The sequence below is a fragment of the Platalea leucorodia genome, assembly GCF_965183815.1.
Source record: "Platalea leucorodia genome assembly, chromosome: 2".
In the NCBI taxonomy this organism is placed as follows: Eukaryota; Metazoa; Chordata; class Aves; order Pelecaniformes; family Threskiornithidae; genus Platalea; species Platalea leucorodia.
The window spans coordinates 124,190,082-124,208,698 of record NC_138824.1 but is presented as its reverse complement, the minus strand read 5'-3'; the positions used below and the strand labels follow the sequence as shown (position 1 = coordinate 124,208,698).

The 18,617-nt window shown below is 51.0% G+C and overlaps 2 protein-coding genes across 2 annotated transcripts in view; one reads left to right on the top strand and one right to left on the bottom strand.

The window, feature by feature from the left end:
• Positions 1-1,322, top strand: part of NME7 (NME/NM23 family member 7) — a 95,023-nt gene extending 93,701 nt beyond the window's left edge. Inside the window, exon 12 of the mRNA XM_082305102.1 lies at positions 1,196-1,322. Within this exon, the coding sequence (XP_082161228.1) occupies positions 1,196-1,228 (33 nt within the window). The 3' untranslated portion in view covers positions 1,229-1,322. The remainder of the gene's footprint in view (positions 1-1,195) is intronic.
• Positions 1,273-16,832, bottom strand: ATP1B1 (ATPase Na+/K+ transporting subunit beta 1). The gene is made up of 6 exons (XM_082305103.1): positions 16,498-16,832; positions 13,723-13,851; positions 6,319-6,474; positions 5,364-5,548; positions 3,349-3,429; positions 1,273-2,671 (listed from the first exon to the last, which is right to left on the bottom strand). The coding sequence occupies exons 1-6, from the start codon at positions 16,595-16,597 to the stop codon at positions 2,405-2,407; spliced, it is 918 nt and encodes a 305-aa protein (XP_082161229.1). The 5' UTR covers positions 16,598-16,832; the 3' UTR covers positions 1,273-2,404.
• Between the last annotated feature and the right edge of the window lie 1,785 nt (positions 16,833-18,617).

Here is an 18,617-nt window from a genome sequence, read left to right as displayed (position 1 = left end):
CGCCAACGCAGCCACCATAAGCTTTCTTCACTGTTTGTCCCAACCCCTGGCATAAGCCGTTATCTTTACGACTAGTTTACGCTTGGACTTTGCACTCATATGGTACATTAAAAGGAGATAAAGTAACTCTGAGTTTTATTTTATAAATAAAGCAGTTTGGGGTTTGGTTTCTTTTGTTGTGGTTTTTTTTTCAAACTGTCACAGGCCCTGCCCCAAGAATGGAATGGTGGGGGCAGCTGATGCCGCCAAACCTTGAACCACGCACCCCCGCCACGGTGGCAGCCGTGCACCCACCACCTGCTGGGAGCCAAGCGGGCTCAGCTCTCCTGCGGTGGAGCTTCCTTCAGGGAGCATTTTAGCGCTTTAATCACAGCGTCTTTGTTAAAGCCTTGCCTCGCTAGAAACATACAGCAGCAAATTACACAGCTGAAGGTGAGATTTCCGCTAGCTCCTGTTCCCGAGCGTGGAACAGCCCAACGTGTACGCCAACCGCCACAGCGTACCGTAACTATGCTTCTCCTTCTAGCAGATGGCAGTAAGTTTAGCAGCTTGCTTTTCCAGTATCGTGCGTTCCGATTAGGAAGGCTTTATCAAGCAGCTTGCTCTAGGATAGTCATGTTTTGTCACTTTACACGGAGAAATTCTCCCTGGCAGTCTGCGTCACGCAGCATAAAGCGCTCCTGGCTGCTGCAGGAAGCCAGCTGCTGCGTTTTGTCACGCCTGAGCAGCGCTGTCAGGCATCGCCCGGGGTCAGCGCTCAGCTCCTGGCCCAGCGGCAACACAGACCCCCTTGCTGCTGTGGAACTCCGTTTCTTCTGCTTGCGGCTTCAGCGTGCGCCCTCCCCTCTGGACCCGCCGCACAGGGGGCTGGTGGATGCTTGAACCCACGCCAAGGATAAAGCATTTTTACCTGTAGGTACTACTAGAATGTGCAGCTGGTGCCTCCAGACGTGGAGAACTTGCAGTAACAGTGAACACATTGAAGGCTTTTTGGGTTCCTGACTGGTGCGATCGTGGGCACGTGCGCCGCAGCGGCCTCCACGGCAGCTCAGGGAGGGGGGGGAAACAAGTAGCTAACCCCAAACCCCGCTGTCCTAGGCGGGAGCAGCAATTGAAGGCAATCCCAGGCCTGTTTCAGCCACCTCCAGCCGGGACGCTCTGGGAAGGATAGCGAGGTATGTTCTGTTTGGAACAGGTGCAGTACTTCTTCAAGATCCTGGACAACTAACAGCCTCCAGCCTCGCCCCACGCAAGAGACGCGCACACAGCAAGGTGTGTTCATTCATTTATTTGTCCAATGTTTCAACCTGACCGAAATACAAGATCAACAAGAGCACTGTACTCCTGGCTATTGTTACATGTTAGAACATAGAGTTTTGCACTTTAGACAACATTTAACACCATTCTATGGGGTACTGCATTGCTTTTATAAAGTTTAAAATAAAGATTTATTTTCAAACATGTGACTTTGGTTTATTTCATACATTACACTTTCTTGCAGAAAAAATAAAATTGTACAACTGCATAAATATAAAATTCTTCCACCATGAAAATGGTTAAAACATTCAATAAAGACATTAGCACCACAGTGTGCGATGCCTCCAGCAGGAAAAAAGAAAAAAAGAAAAAAAGAAAACATACAAAGCAAAGAGTGATGCCTATCACCGAGGAGAGTGATAGTCTGACCCGGTCTCTCACACAGCGTACTGGAGGATGAGGGAGAAGGTGGAGAGAGAGACAGCATTCGCTACAAAGCACAGTACACAATCATCTATTCTCCTGAACGTCACTTAAGTTTCCCCTGCCACCCCTCCAAATAAAATACCCTAACACCACAGAAGAGTCAGAAGCCGTATGGAGTGCTGTTAAATATAGTCTCACAGGTGGGCCTTTCTTTGAAAAGGAACAAAATAATGAGAAGTATCATGCCAGTTCTAGTCCCATTGAGTATTTACACCTTGGACAGCAAAAGTCTTTGCTCACAAGAAGTAGAAAACAGATACAATAACATGGCTTGAAAAATGACCAGAGTATGCACCTATAGTACTGTACACTAAATAAAATACACAAGGCAGCAATACTTAGGGGCCAGAAACACTGCTTACTACAAGTCAGTCATGGAATCATAATTTACAGTAAAAATGGGCATGTCCCAAGGCTCAATTTTGTTTTCTTTTGTCATTTACAGTAGAATAAATATTTGTCGCTATTGCTACACTTTGTTTACATTCTAACCTAGTAAATGCAGAAAGCTAGTGTAAAGCATATAGATTACGTGTAGGTCCCATACGTATGACAGTTTGTTCAAGACTAGTAGGTTTTCTTTTTTGTTCTTTTTTTTTTTTTTTTTTAACCTTTTTAAATGGCTAGGAGGAGGAGGGGGGGAAGAGAGTTGTGCTTACAATCAGCTGCTTTTTATGTCAAATTTAATATCAAAGCGTCCCTGGAAGCGGTCTTTGTCGCTGTACTGGATGTTCTGCCCGTAGGCCCTGCACTCCACGCGCACCTCCATGTCGTAGGTCAGGTTGGTGAACTGCACCGCCACCAGCGGCTGCAGGTACCGCGGCTGCAGGAGCTTGCCGTAGTAGGGGTAGTACTGCAGGGCAAAGCCAGGGTAGCCACCCATCCCATAGTACTCCACCGTGCCTATTTTGTCTATATCGTCCTCTCTCTAGGGAGGCAAGGAAAGGAAGAACAAACGATGACAATCGCCCGAACGCGACCTTGTGCAGCCCTTTTCCCTAGCGGCATCCCTTTTTCACCAAGACCGCGCCCTCGCTGTGGTCACTCGGAGCGCACGCTGCAGCAGGAGGGGGCCGGGTGGGGAAGGACGCTGAGGCGCTGGCTGACCAGCAGCCAGGCAGCAAGCACCTCCCAGCACACATACGCCAGGAAAAGGGCTTTTCTTTATTTAAAAACTCAACCGCTTCTTTATGCGTTCAGAAGTCACCACAGCTTCCTGTCATGCCTATGCACTATCTTTGGCTAAAAAAAAAATTTGCTGTTTCTCAGCTGCTTTACAATGCCAAGTAAATACCTCCTCCCTGGAGTCCTTTTTCCAGCCATCCCTGCTAGGAGCTCCAGTGCAGCACTGGGAAGCAAATAGCTGCTTCTGAGGACACCCTTTGCTCTGCGGCCCTGCTTCTACCCCTCCCTATGAAGGCAGCGCTAACTGCCATTTGTCACCAGCGGGGGTTTGAGAAACTCCTGTTCCGAAGGGGGAGACAGCCCACGTAAGAACCACCCCCGGCGTCTGCGGAAAGGCAGGGAGGTCACTACACTTGGACAAAGACTTCGACAGTCTTCCCCTGCAGCTTCCCGCCCCCGCCCTACGCTGTTTCAACTTACCTTGGCGGCGCAGTGGACAGGGATGAGATACGGGTTGTATTTTGCCATAACCTCTGGAGGGAGGCTGTCATTTACCGGAGCCTAGAAGAAACCCAAAACAAGGGGATGTTACAGCCCGGACGCTTCTCTGCAGACCGCAGCACCTTTGCAGCAGCAAAGCTCAGCGGTACCAAACACGTGCCATTAACTGGAAGCCCTTCTAGCTCGGTTTCAGAGGCAACAGCTCTTGGTGGGGGTTCTTGGGACAGACACTCAGCGTAGAAGCCGGAGAGCTTAACCCCAGCAGAGCTGTTGTCTGTTCTTACAGCTTTACTGCTGTGGGTACCAAAGCAAGCGGATGTGGCTGTTTTCCATTTCGCGGTGTCAGTGGGGAGAGCGTCTCACGACAGAGCGCTAGCTCGCGGGGCGCGTTCGTGCGAAGCCCAGGCAGCGGCAGGAAGAGGATTTGCCGCCTGCCTGCCAGGAGAGCGCAGCTGGGACTGGAAATGCACAGGGAAGAACCAAGAGCGGCAGTCATGCCCTGACGTGGCTGAACTTGGACAGCACCTACAGGGCAGGACAAAGGCTCCGAGGATGGCAGGGAAGGGCGGGAGCGCCAGCTCTGGTGCTGGTCTTTGGTCTCTTAACAAGTGCAGCAGTTTTGCTTCACAACCTTGCAGGTCTTGGCTCCGCTGTACAGACACCTTGCCCAACACGGGAGCTATAGGGTCTCTGCTGGAGCGTGGAATGAAGAAAACAAATATTGCCTTGGATACACACATCATTTCTAAATGAAACCTGTGAAGTCATTCCTTGACTAGACCCTGCTGTCTAAGGCGGTCTGGAGCTCTTCAGAGCTCTGTGGCAAAGAGAAGAGGAACACACCAAACCCTTCTCTTCCCCAGTCATCAAACAGGCACATCTTATGTCAGCCCACAACCACCGCATACTGGGCACAGCACGTTCTCGCTAACACACACCCACTGTTTCCAACCTGGACCAGAGGAGCCAAAATTCAACTCACTTCTTTGAGCACAGGGCAGGCTCCCTTCGAAGAAAAACGTTCCTCAAAACACGTTAAGCTACCCCGCGCCATTCCCCGTCCTCGCCTGCGCTGACGGATGGCGGCGAAGCTGGCTTAGCCACCATTTGCACTGCTTTCCATCCAGAAGATGGAGCGGCAGGTTTTGCGCACCACCTTATTCAATAACATGTGCTCTGCCACTGAATTCTTAAAAAATTTTTCAGCATTTAAATGTGCTGGGGGAAAAAACTAGAAGTAAAAGCCATCCCTGTCCAGACCAACATCCTCCAGCATTACTGCAAACATGCCTTCAGGTGCAGCACAGAGCAAGCGGGTGACAGGGACACCCTACAGCGTCTGGGAAACTGCATTAAGTAATGGCCTAAAGCTCTCCTCACCTTCCTTGCAGTAAGAGCTGTGCCTGGCTCTCAGATGTGGCTTACACTTTATAGACTATGTATCAGTCCGATAGTGAACATTAGCTGAACATTAGCACAACTTCATTTAATTCAGTGGTTTTAGCAAGGCAGGCAACTCTACACTGCCTGAGGAAAGAATGGAGTAGATCGGGGCATGACACAATGACTGATCTTACTACAGCTGGAGTCGGTCTGGGACGGTCCCGTGGAAGCACAAAGGAACTTAAAATGGGTTTTATCATTTGAAGAAAAGACGCCATTAGAGCAGTTCAGTTAGCAGGCTCAGAAGCTACCAGATAAATAACCAGGAGTTTGCGCTGTGAGGGTCATCGCTACTTTTTTACTGGATGATCTTTAAGGTCCCTTCCAACCCAAACCATTCTATGATATTTACCAACTTGTGGTGTGCAGATCTCATTGCTTTTTAATGAAAAGTATTTTTAAAGCCAGTTACTCAAATCGTGTCACAATTTCTCCTCTGCAGAAGGGGTTTAATACTGATGCCTCTCCAGAGACAGAAAAGCAGGCACAGCAAATCTGCAGCCAGCTCCTCCTGATCAGTAGCTTCTGCTAGAAAGGGATGAGATACTTGCCTTAGGTTTGAAGCCGATAATTCTGTTGAGCTTGACGAGGATGCATGGCTTCCCATCCCTGTACCCAAAGGTGGGATCGTTTATTCCAGAACAGTTTTCCAGCCATTCACGTTTGAATTTGCAGACCTTCTTCTGACCCTGGGCATCGTTATATGGTCCTCTCTCTTTGTAGTCGGTAGGTATGTCTGTCATGGCGGGGGAACGAAAAGACAACCGTATGCAAGGTGACCTTTTGCTCGTCGGGAACAGCAACACTTACGCTTCCATGCGTAGTTAGGATTTGCCCCTCGTCCAAGCGGGTGACACCACAGACCCGCACCCAGCCACCCCCGCCTGTGGGCTGGTCCCAGACCAGCAAGTTTGCAGCGGTTTTGGTTTTTAACTGGGGATTCTTCCAGACAACAAGAGAACAAATGCATTTGTAATCCACTGGCTCAAAGCGGGGTTTTTGGCAGCTTTTACAAGGGGGTTCCCCTCAGATTTTATATACATGTATTACGAGGTGACAGTCTCACTCTACATTATTACACATCATCTATTAAAGGTTAATACCTCCCAGATGTTTTGCTGCATTGCGTCAAGAGGACCGACGCTGGCCTTAGCAAAGTCATCAGTAAAACCCCCCAGGGCTTTCAGAGAGGGTAAGGTCAGCGCCACGAGCTTTTTGGAGTCGGCTGCAACTTTCTCCACGTGAAATCTAGGAGTTCCCAACCACATAACCTCTACAGTAAGCTTCTAGGTACATCCCTGGCCAAATCTGGTCTGTCCAAACTCATCATTTAACGAGCAGCCATACGACTGACACCAGAGCCTGCCAGTTCACCCACACGCCGCTGGTTGCACTAAAAGGAACAGCCAAAGTCAGAGACCACCACTGCTCACCCTCAGCTTCTGGTGGGCCTGACGCAGAGGCACTGGTCAGAGCCCTCAGCTGCACGAAGCGACGGCAACTTACCCCCGCAGTCCTGAAATACTATGCTTTCAGTCTGTTGATCAGCGCTGTAGTCCTTTAAGAACTTCTCAAGGTTCTTCACGTACGGCTCAAAACTTTTGGGATCGGAGGCAGTAAAGGAAATTTCTGTCTTTTGTACCTGGGGGATTTGAGTCAGTCCTAAGAAAAGCAAAATCAGGAAGAAAACATTAAGTACACCTCGGAGTTGCCCAGCCTCCGGGCAATGCGACGCACACCAAGAACGTAACTCATTCTAACGATCTCTACTTTTCAGACTTCAGGACTTGCACAAAACAGCTTAAGCTCACTAGAGGGGAGGCTCTGACGGGCTCTTATCTCCTCCTTCCAACAACAGTCTGGAATATTCGTCATGAAGTTTGCATCACTAAGCAGATAAAAATCACAGAATCCAGAAGGGAGGCTATAAGTCAAGGTTTTCCTCAAGAAAAACAGTCAACCACGGGTCCCCTGCCCACTTCTGCCTCCTCCCCAAGGACAGAAGGGAAGCTGCCCGCGCCTGAGACCAACCACGCACATTGAAGTCCCACAGAAGCCTACTCTTGTGTATGCATCCCTAGCAGGTTGACTTGGAAGTCTGCAAAACATGCTCCGTGTTTAGGATAAAAATCAGAGCTGCCCACTCACGAACCCTTGCAATAAAACACGAGAGGCTCCCCAAGTCAGGCGTGGTCTCTGCTGGCTGTGACCCACGTTGCCTTCGTGTAGCCGCCCTCGCAGGATGCGGGGCAGGAGACGTTCTCCCAGTCAGTAAACTGATCAGCCTGATGGCTTCCTCTGGTCTTTTCACTCCGTAAGCAGGTATTTCTGATTGCAGAAATAGCCTTCGGAGCTCTCCGATCAGAAGCTCATCACCAGCTAGGTGAGTAGGAAATGCTGCCACACGGGAGAGATGTTTAAAAGACTGTCCTAGGTTCTGGGCCGTGTAACCAGCTCTGCTTTTGACTTTAGGAGGATGAATAAAAAAAGGAATGCATGGAGAAGAGACTAGATAGAAGTAACACCTACAGATGATGAGAAGTGCCACCCCCTTTGCTTTTCATTATGGGACTCGGAAATAGTTGCTCCTGCGAGATGTTTAGGTCACATTTTAATCGAACGCATTGATGCGTGGCTAACGCGTTGAACTTAAGTAATGGGAACTGGCGTTCATGCTGCTTTTGCGGCGGCCGCTGTAATTATTGAGGTCTTGACTTCTGTTCAGTTTGTCATCTTCATTTTAGCAAGAACAAGAAAAAGGAGCAGGGCAACAGCATTTGCTTTGACGGCTTTCAGAACAAGCCGGTTGCCAACGAGCTCCCCCGGTGCAAAACCCGGGCAGCTCAGCTGGCTGGCCCCAACCCACAGGAGCTTGTGACTCCAGCAATTTTTCCAAAGCCACTTGAGTGCTTCTACTTAGTCCCTCCTCAAGCCAGCTCACCACCACCGCCCCCCCACCCCCGAGCTGGAATTTGTAACCTAGGACAAAGATTAGCTTTGTTCCCCTAAACGCAGCTCCTAGTAGCCAAAGATAGCGAGACACCCAGTGAGTAGCTCGGGGTTTCAAGTTTTATTCCAGGAAACAGCTTTTAACGGCTCAAAACTCCCTCTGGTACAAATTGACCAGGCTGAGTGTTAAAAGTTTAGAAGCAACTTACTACTCCACTAGCAGAATTGTGTCCTACCCTCCAAAGTCAGTGGCTTTCAACCCCTTTTCAAGCAATTACTTGCATTCTTGCTTCACAAACAGTTATAAATAAGTATATATAAAATAAATAAGCTGGGTTCAATTTTAGTAAGGGACTTCAATCCCATCCTGCCAATCCCTCCTCATGTTACCACTCAGCTGGGAAGCAACAGGCTCAGAGTCACTCGAAGTGGCTATCTGGAATTGCAGCGAAGGCAGGTCTTGGTTCCTCTCCTGCGGCTGCCTTCTCCAGAGTTCAAGTTACAGGTGTCTCATTCAAATGTATAAATATAAAATTCAAGCAAGCTTGGCCAGGCTTGTTAAGCTTCAGTCAGGCTGTTAAACCATTAATTTTGCTCAGGACCTCCCCACCTCCGGTTCTTTGCCTTGTCCAAGGTAATGAATAAAGACACCCACGCAGAGGTGGCAGAGGCGAAGGGAAGGTCAGCAATACACACGCTGTGGTGTGAAAAAGCCCCCCTAGCAGAATATCCCTGTTCTCTGGTTAGGAGAGCCTGCCCACCGATACGTGCAGTCCGAAGCCAACCCTCTGCCCGTGAGACAAGCGACGTGGCTGGAAGAACAGACCCCCAGCCAAAGCATCCCCGTCTCGCAAATCTTTGCAGAACGGCACCGAAGCCCAAGCAGTGCCTCCGTACAGCTGCTCCAGCAGCCAGCACAAGAGAACAAGCGTTCCTGCCAGGCGGACTCAGCCTGTGGCCGTAGCTGGGCTGCTCTCCGCTGAACCGTGGGCATTTACAGGGACTTGTATGAACCAGACTGAGCTTTGGTACAGCAGGTACTTTCTTTGGTTACAACAAGAGCAAAGTAGGGATCGATCTTCCTGCTTATGAAGCGAGGAAGTACATCTTTGTGAAGATGAAAAGCTTGTTATGAAAATAGCTTTATTCTGATTAAAAATGTATTACTCACCACAACCTCCCTTCTCACATGCCTGCAACTGACTGGACACAGAGTCCTAAGCACAGATCTATCACTTCCTTCCTTGTTTTCCATCTGTACCTCCCATAGCTAGAATAAAAGCTTCAATGCTGTTATCAGAGCAGCACTATCACTGAACCCTTCTTAAGCAATCTTGTTTAAAAAAAAGTGTTGATTTGATCTGCCAAGAGGAGGTAACCTCTCCAGACCACGTCCATTACCTTTCTGAAACCTCATCTCATCCCTGTTACGGGAACAGAAGCAAGTAGGGACAGAAAAAAAAAAAATCACAAAGCTGAGCCACTCCAGTGCTACCTACCATGGGCTGCCAGACACGTAAGGAAGTCTGTGGCTCCCATAAAGTACAGGGATGAATAAGCCTCTTAGGGGCTTCATGCACATGAGGAAGCCATTCATAAGCAAGTCCTATGGGGGAAAAGAAACAAAGCCTCAAGTGCTTTCACAGCCAGGAGTCTGAACAACCCTCTCCCCATCTTCCGTTTGCCGCAGTTCTGCATCTCACGCTGTTACCACAGAGATGCACCATGGTGTCATGTGTGGTGATGCTGTGCTTCACAGGTGGAAGAATCAAGTAACTTATTGTAAAATACTGACAAACTACTTGAGAAAACATCTGCAGTTGGCTCTTAGTGTGCATTGCTAGGAAATACAATTCCTATCTTCATTTGACTGACACTGTCCACATAAATGATGAGTGATGCCTTGACTTGGTAACAGACACCACCTTCTGTTGGCTTCCTAACTCTGTAGATGTACAAAGATACCAAATGACAAAAAAAGCATGTAAAATAATTGATCTTTTTTTCAGCTACAGTTCCACTTCTAAAACACCATTGCAGGTTAAAAAAAAAATCACATTTATTCAGCTCCATTTAAAACCAGATTTTCCACATAGACTTTATCATTCTAAGCTGCAGGAGCAAGACTTCAACCTCAGGACACCGTTTTTCCTGAAGGGGAAGAAACTAGAAGTGAGAAGTCAGGCTTATTATTAGGAATGGTTGTGCAAGTCCATAGTAACCACTCTTGCTTCATCATGCAATGCTCATTTCCAAGTACCATGTAATCTTGGTTCAGAATGAGTCTGAACACTCCTGGGATGACACAGATGACAAATGGAGTGACACCATTTCTATTTCCCATCCCCCCAGCTCACTAAATGAGGATAGACTTTAAAAGCCCCCATACCAAGCAATGTCCTTCCAAGCTTCCAGGCTGCCCAGGGCAGTGGTTGAGTCCCCATCCCCGGAGGTATTTAAAAGACGGGTGGACATGGTGCTTGAGGACATGGTTTAGTGGTGAGCTTGGCAGCACTAGGTTAACGGCTGGACTCGATCTTACAGGTCTTTTCTAACCTAAATGATTCTATGATTCCACCTCATCCCCAAAGTGCAAAAAGCAGGTGCAAGTTTTCTACAAACGCAGCAAAATCTGCTTGGCAGATAACATCCCTGGAGCTTGAGATTCAGAGATTATTTTTTTTCCCCCCAAACATAGGTACCAAGACAAGAGACAGAAACAGAGAAAGTGCTGCTTCCCAGGAGGTGGCATACACTGCTTGGGGCTAAACAAGCTAAACAAGAGCAGCCGTGTCCACGACACGCTCACTGCCCAGGCACATGGTGGCCAGGCAGCCCTGGAAGCAGGGACACCTGAAACGCCCTGGCTCGAGCAGGGGTTCCTCCAGCTGCCACTTAAAAAGAGCCTCCGGCAGCAGCGAGCTCTCTCGCCCCTACACCAGCGCTGGTGACGGGACGCTGTGTTTCGCAGGATGCGCGCCACAAGATGGCAGGATACGCAGCCCAATTTATATTGGGGTGGGGAAGGGGAGGAGGAGAATGAAGTATTATTTTTTTAAACACTCAGTACACTGTGTTTAAGAGGCAATATCCTCATCCTTCCCTATTAGCACGGTAAGTCCTCTGCGCTTAAAGCGGAGTCCGAGCCTGCAGCACACGTGGAACTGGGAGCTGGGGCTGTCGCAACGGCAAGGCTGGACAAGAAGGTGAACTGCACGGTCCCTTCCCCCACCCCAAGACAAAAGAGGAAGAAAAAAAGAACCATGGAAAGGTACAAAACTCAGCTTGCCCTGAAGCCCTGTATAACATTCCTGTTGTGTTCAATGCAGGAACCAATTAGCATAGTAATGACACTTGGCTACAAAAATAGCACTTTATGGCTTTCAATGTTATACCCATGTCAATAACTCGATAAAACATCCTGCAGGTTCTGCTGCTGTTACAAAATCTGTTGTATTTCAGAACAAGAATATTATAGCAGCCCCTGCAGCATTTTCTCCTGCAAATCCTGAAGGGAAGTGTGGCTTCCCCTTTCCCAGCCACTTCAGACTTGCCCAAGAAGGACAGAGCACTGTAGTAAGGCTAAAACCAGGTTTCCTAGCTTCCTAGAAAATCCAGGGCTCTATCATGCTGCCAATATACTTACTTGGCTTGCAAATCTTCCCATAAGAACTAGGAATTAGAACTGCAGCACACCCTGGTTTATGTAGTTGATAGTCTGCAGGGGTCCCAGATCACAGAAAAATCAAGTCAGATGCTCACCAAGTGCAGGAGCGAACGTGCCCGCACACGTGCTCGTTGCCAGAAGAGCAGTTGCGCTCGCAGCACAGGGGCGAGCCCTGCACAGGGGCACGCAGGGATTGCCAGCCTCCCAGACACAGCAGTGCAGCAACTCACTCCGGTGTCCATCTCTGAAAGCCCACGTGAAAAGGCTTATTTCTCACTCGCTGTGGTCTAATGGCTGCTGTGCTACAGGACGGGGAACAGACTTGATGCTAACAGCCAGCCTCCACCACCCCCTACCCCTATCTTGTCCGCAGCTGTAGGAAGATTTGCCACATGATGCCCTGCAAAGGACCTGTGCTATTAACTGATAAATAGCTCCTTGAAGTCGTACACATGTGCTATTACAGCTTGGTTCAAAACCCTTGCTTATTGGGCTGCCTACTGTCATACATTCAAGGAGCTGGATTTTGTTCCCCCTGATTTCAGTACATGACCTGAAAGCCCATTACAAAGATCCCTGATGACCTTTTCATTCTTCCTCCATTTTGATTTCTGTAATACGCACTACAAGAGCATCTCAAAATTCAGTTCCTTTTTTTTTTTTAACCAAAAAAGGGTAATCCCCAGAAAAACGGGTGCAGTATGCAATTAAGAGATGAATAAAAATCCTCTGCAGGCTGAAATCTTACACAGAAATTTTACCACAGAGTTGCTTTGAAATTAGAACTGCAAACTGCTATTACACAGAAAGCGAACAGTTTACCTAGAATGAGTAATTATGTGACATCAGGCTAAACAACCGGTCTATCTGGATGTGACTCAAGATCCATGGGCTTCTTCGCTAATTATTTCATGTCTGGTGAGACCACTGGGCTTTGGCCGGGCGAAAAACACATTATTAAAACAACTACTCCACCATTAGCCATGTTGGCTTTTCAGATGGAGCTAGGGGCTCTGGGCAGCATCGGCGACAGTTTAGCGTTTCCTGCAAATGTCAGAGCCGGTCGCAGAGATGGGAACAGCCACTTTCAGTGCTGAAGACAGCATTTACCCCAGCCATGCTGGCATGTTACGAAGTGCCACACTAACACAGCAGTTCCAGTCGCTGTTCCGTCTTTAAAAAGTGCTGGTGGAAAAGCAATTATCTAAAAAAGGTGATTCTTTGCTGAGATGTGACACCGTTTGGTGATGGCAACGTTCCCTGTGTTGTTAGAGCTGGGAATAATCACAGCATAGCACTGCAGACAGTGGGGCTGTAAGACACCATGTGACACCAGAGCCAACTTCTGTAGCTACGAGCCATCAGCCTCACAATTGTCACTTAAATACCACCGTTATTAAAAGCTTCTGAACTGTTTTACAGAGCAACTGGAGACAGATCGTTACCATCCCCAGTGCCAAGCAGCCTCAAGGTCATTTGTAATGTGGGAAAGCAGCAGTTGCGCAGCTCCCCTGCCACGCTCTGAAGCGGCCGCTGGCTGCAGCCGGAATCAGATAGCGCAGCGGAGCCCGGAGAGGCAGAGCAGGGAACCTGCGGCAAGGGCTGGTTACTCCATTCCCCCTACCTGAGGAAGGCTGTCCACAGACACCGCTCAAGTGATCCTTTTAATTTTGATCAGAGACTTTTTTGTCTAGCAAAGACAGGTCATGCATCAGCAACTGCGAGACCCACCTTGAACTTCCCACGACACATTCAAATGAAACGCCCATTAGTAAATGCTACCACCACCATCCCCTCTAGAGCACACAGCGTAGTTCAGTGTTGGCTAATACAACTCGGAAAGCACACTCAGAATTTGCTACAGTCCCCTTTCTCCTTGTGCACCTCAGTTTCACAGGTAAAGCTGACATTTTATCTTTGTCCCTTCACTTACCCATGGGAACACAGGGGCTATGAAGAAAGAAAAACTGAACCCAGCTTCTTCATACAGCTCATTCTCAAGGGAAGCCTCTTAGCCTCACTCCATTGCTTCAGTTTAAGGGAAGAGCAGCAATCCAGGTTCAAGTTCCTCTCAGACAGGAGGCATATTTCATGTGCTGCAACCCTTCATTCTAGCAGGATTGCCTTCAAGCCCCAGTACTGTTAACGCAGAAGGCTGAGAACATACCCACCCCCTACAAATATGTGTTGCAGCAACAGCATGCTTATTTCATCCTCCTTCTCGAGGTGAGTAACCAACCCGCCTCCCCCAAACAGCCTGCACCGAGTTAAGCACGGGCCTCCTATTTAGTTACCTGGAGGTGCCACTCGATCCTGGTATTTGGGCTCAAATTCACTGACAGTGAGCAACATCACTTGGATGGTCCCAATGAATATACCTGCCAGGCAACCGTAGAAGATGACATAGAAGAGGAGGATTTTAACTGCAAGAGAAAACAAACAGAAAGAGGAATCAAATCAAGCCCTTACGGCAGTCACATTTCAGGACAAAGTTCCTTTGCCACTTGCAAGGAAGAGCCCAGCACACTGAACTCAGATGGCAAGGCCTCTCGCAGAGGCACCTCTTTAATGGTGAGATTATGCCCCGATGCAGACAGAAAATACAAGTCACTCCAGTTGTTTGGGGGGCTGGAAGCACAAACCCCTGAAAACCTAGAAATCCCTGAATCAGGATCTAGGATTGTAAAACATGAAGATTAAACCACGTTTAACCCTATTTTAAATGATCCCTTAGCTGACCCATTGCTACCATCAAACCGTCACAGGGGACAAACTTTCAGTGAAGCAAGTGCCCAACAGCAAGAAGCCACACAAGGGGTGTGCTCTGAATGACACCCATCCCACAAAGCTCTGGGCCTCAAAGCTATTCCCAGGAGAAGCTACAGTAAATGTTACGTTTAGGTTTGCAAGCAGTCATAAAGCCTGATCTCCCCCAGTAACTCAGGCTATCGCCTCCATTAAAGACAACGGGAGCAGAATTTGGGCCCAAAGTAGCTCCAATACTCCATCTCAAATGTAGGAAAGTACTCAGACATGTCACAGTACCGCAGGTTTACCAGCCTTGTATGTCTACAAAGGCGCTCCAGCACTGCTCATACCAATTAGAAAGTGAATTACATAATAATGAAAGACTGAATTTAGCTTCGGTCTAAAGGGAGATGCCCAGAATAATCTGGGGGGGCGGAGGGGGGCAGTGTGGAGATGAGCCTGGAGACACAGCGTGGCTCAGACTCTGGGTATCAGTTACCAGTTTACAAGGATTATCTCAACTGATTAACTGCACAGTAACATGCTGTACTAGGCATCAGCAGGCCACCTACGGGAAGGATAAGCCAGCCCATGCCAAGCAACTATATGCTAAGCAGGCTGCAGGAACAAGGAGGCCAGCACAAGAGGCCGAAGAGTACGTGAAAGAGAGCCTGCTTGATCTTGGACTGTCCTCATCTAATTGCGAATGAAAAAGAGGTGGTTTATTTGAAGGACTTGAAGTGCTGAGCTACAAGGGAAGGGGAGGAAGCAGTAGGTGGGAGTATTCCTCTTCCCTCCCCAGCCCCTTTGTGAAAAAAGGCTCCATCAGTGGAGAAGCCTCCCAACGAAAGCACGCAGTTCTGGTTGTTTTCTTTTCAAGTCTATGAAAGACAGGCGAGCAGGAAGGACAGCCAGCAACACGGAGGCTGAGGGACACTGTCAGAAAGGCACTCCATCCTCTCATCTTCCTCATGTGCACCGGAGACAGGGGAGGTAGCCAGGGCTGGTGGGCAGAGCTGGGTGTGGTAGCGTGGTGCTCCAGGAGTTAAAAGCACTCTTTGGTATCCAGGCAGCGTAAAGCAAATGGCTGTGACGTCAGGGACGTGTGGAAATTTTTTCCAGAGCACGGTCATAGGAGGTGCTGTTGTAACAAACCAAACACTAATGCTGTTGTCTGCAGCGTAACGCCTTGAGTTTTGTAACATCAAAAGGCAAACGCTGGGAGGTAGCTTATTTAATCAGGTTCCCAGCCAGGATGCTCTTAACGCCAAAGACACCTTAAAGGTCAAAACCACTCCTAGGTCTCAGAGAATACGCAGCGGGTCTAGTGACCGAGCACGAACGAGAAAGCTTCCCGCAACAGGTAGGTTTATAAGAGAGGAATCGGATCATCAGCCTGCAGATCGACTCCACAAATGGAAATCAGTCCTAGGCGGATAGGTACAGGCACTCTGGGAGAAGGACCTGGTTCAGCCTCCGCATTTGAAGCACTGCGCAGTTGCCTGGTGCCTCAGGAGCAGAAAATACCTATCCATGAGCACCCACAACCCAATTCTGCTCACGTAAAGATACGGCAGAAGCCTGCTCTAGTCCACCCGCCTGCCAGAGCTAAAGCTGGCAGCTCCGGATGTGGCACCTCCGGCTGATCCATTACAACAGGAGCCGAATTCAACATCGCAAGGGTGGCTGTGGTTGGCAACAACTGGAAGACTGTCTATTTGTGTAAAGAAAATGTTAAAAGCCTCTTAGGTGCTGCACAAATAGCACTTAGACTAATAAATACATCATGAGCATTTAATCACAAATGCACATATAGCCATTTCCTTCTTGCAGAGGCATTAAAAGCCAATTGTTCTCTCTCGACGTGGTAAAATTAGCTCAGTTTCCTTTATCCAGAGAAAAGGGGGGAAAAAAAGAAAAGCCCCCCTGAAGTCCGAGGCAGATGACGGCTGGGAGGGCAGGCTCCCCACGGCGATGCTCCCGGGCCGGGCCGGGCCAGCCGCCGGGGAAGGAGACCCAAGGACGAGGCGCCCTCGCCAAGGTCGGCCCGCCCCGGGCTCCATCCCGCGGCCGGGGACCGACCCCGCCTCACCCCCGGCCCCACCTGAAGTCACACCCGGGCGGGCAGCGCCCCCCGGCCCCCAGGGCACCGGTGGGGGGGAAGGAGGGCCCCCCGCCCGCTCCGCCCCGGGCCGCCCTCAGCGGGGGCCGCAGCCCCGCCGCAGCCGGCGGAGGCGGGGCGCCGCGGGCCGTTGCTGCAGTGCCCGCCGCATCGCCGCCGCCCCCCGACCCGGCCCCGCCGCCCCCGGCCCCGCACTCACACCAGCTGCCCCCGGTGCGGCCCAGCAGCTCCTTCTTCTCCGAGTTCCAGATGAATTTCTTCCAGTTGCCGTCGCCGTCCTTGGCCTTCCCGCGGGCCATGGCGGGCGAACGGGCGGGCGAGCGGCGGCGGGGAAAAGCCTAGCCCTCGGCGGGCGGCGCGGGCAGGCTCCGGCCGGGCTCCGCGGCACCGGGAAGGTCTGGGTGGGCGCCCCCCCGCCCGCTCTGCGGGGCGGCCGGCGGCGCTGGCCCGGCGGGGCGTGAGGAGAGAGGGGGGAGGGAAGGAAGCAACCGTGCGGGAGCGGCGGCGGGCGCTGAGGTGAGCGCAGCCCACGGGGCAGGGAGCAGCCGCGCTCCCCGCCTGCCGCTCCCCTTCATATACGCCGCCGGCTCCGCCCCCGCCGCCGCCGCAGCCAATGAACGCCGGCAGAAGGGGTCCGGGGGGGCGGGGACCGGAGGCGTGGCCAAGCGGCGGGCGGGACCGGCGGTGGGCGCGTGGCCCTGCGCGGCCGGAGCTGCAGGGGCGGCTGCGTGCGCATGCACGCGCGGGCCCGGGCGTGCAGGTGCGCGGGCGCGTGCGTACGCACGCGCCCGCGCACCTGCACGCCCGGGCCCGCGCTTCCACCCCCGCCGCGGTTCCCTGGGCATCGCCTGCCTCCCCTCCTCCTCCTCCTCCCCCTCCTCCTCCTCCCCCTCCTCCTCCTCCTCCTACTTCCCCCCCTCCTCCTCCTCCCCCCCTTGCTGCCTGTACCCTGCGGGAAACCGGGGGGGGGGGGGGGGGGAAAGGGGAAAAAGGGCGTTTTAACGCACCGTTAGAACCGTCGTTTCGATCCCCTCTGCGATCACAGGTAACCAAGGTGCCGTGATCCCACGGTGCCGTTATTAAACTAACTCTGAATGGCCTGTTCCGTTGCGATATTGCATCCCGCGTATTTTCTTGCCCTTGAGCTACTGACGCGTTCTCTCGGCTTCATCCTCCGTTCTCTTTTCGGCCTGGGCATCGGGATGCACGCACGTAGGCTGGGATCTCCTAGCAGGTGCATGTTCTTCTGGAAGTTACCTGCAAGAATGACCCAGCCTGAAATTGGGGACCAACCCCACCAGCCAGCCCCCGCGTGCTCCTCTGGGACCTCGAGGAGAAGCGGTCCAGCCACCATCATCTCCCACCCTCCCTAAGCCATCAAGCTGGCGGTCAGGGGACAAGTCGTACCGTGGCACCCTTCTCCAGCTGATCCACGGCTACAACCCAGCACCAGCCCCTGAAGCAACCGACCCAGAGATCTGCTTTTTTAGGCCCTCCTTTAGGCTTTAGCCTACCGGAGCCGCACAGGGTCCACAGACACCCTCACGGTCATGCCACCATCCACGGCAGTGGCGGAGCACGGCCTCCTTAGCCGTAGGCATACGGCCAGACTTCCCAAAGCCGTGTGGGTTAGAAAGAGGACAGGTATCACGCAGGAGGTGCGGAGAGGTCATGTGCCTAGAAGGCTCTGTGTGCTTAATTGGGAGTGTTCGGTTTGCCCAACGCTCCGCGATACGTTACGCGCGATCAAAGGGAGCCACGTGTGCCACATGGATTTCCATCCCAGGTTAGGAGAATCGGCTCTCGGTGGCATTTCTGTGATCGAAAAGGGCTGGTCAGCCAGAGGGAAGAGGATAAACGGCATCTTTCTTTTCTCCTTGGTGTCTGGTCCGAGCTGGTCTTTTAAAGAGAGCTGCTGATGGTGGGTGATAACAAAAGCAAACACAGACAGCAGGATCTGATACCCCGGCGAACACATCCACGCTGCGGGGAGGACAGTATCAGTTACACGGTAAGGCAGCTGTGATTACAATCAAGCCAGCAAGTAGACGAGCACTGCTGGAGATAAAACCACTCATTTTTAACTCCCAGGCCTCGGCGCAGTTGCCGCTGTAGCCAAATAGGCTGTTTCTCTTGGCTGCCGGGCCACCAGGTCCACGCTGGCCACTGGGGAACTGAACCAACTCTCCTTCCAGTGCCCTGGGCACAATATATGGCCTAGGTATGCTACCCTACAAAGGGCAGCAGTTCGGGAATGATGTGTGGGTGCGTGGTGGCGTCACCCAAGCATGAAGTCTGCTCATCAGACAGCCTACCGGT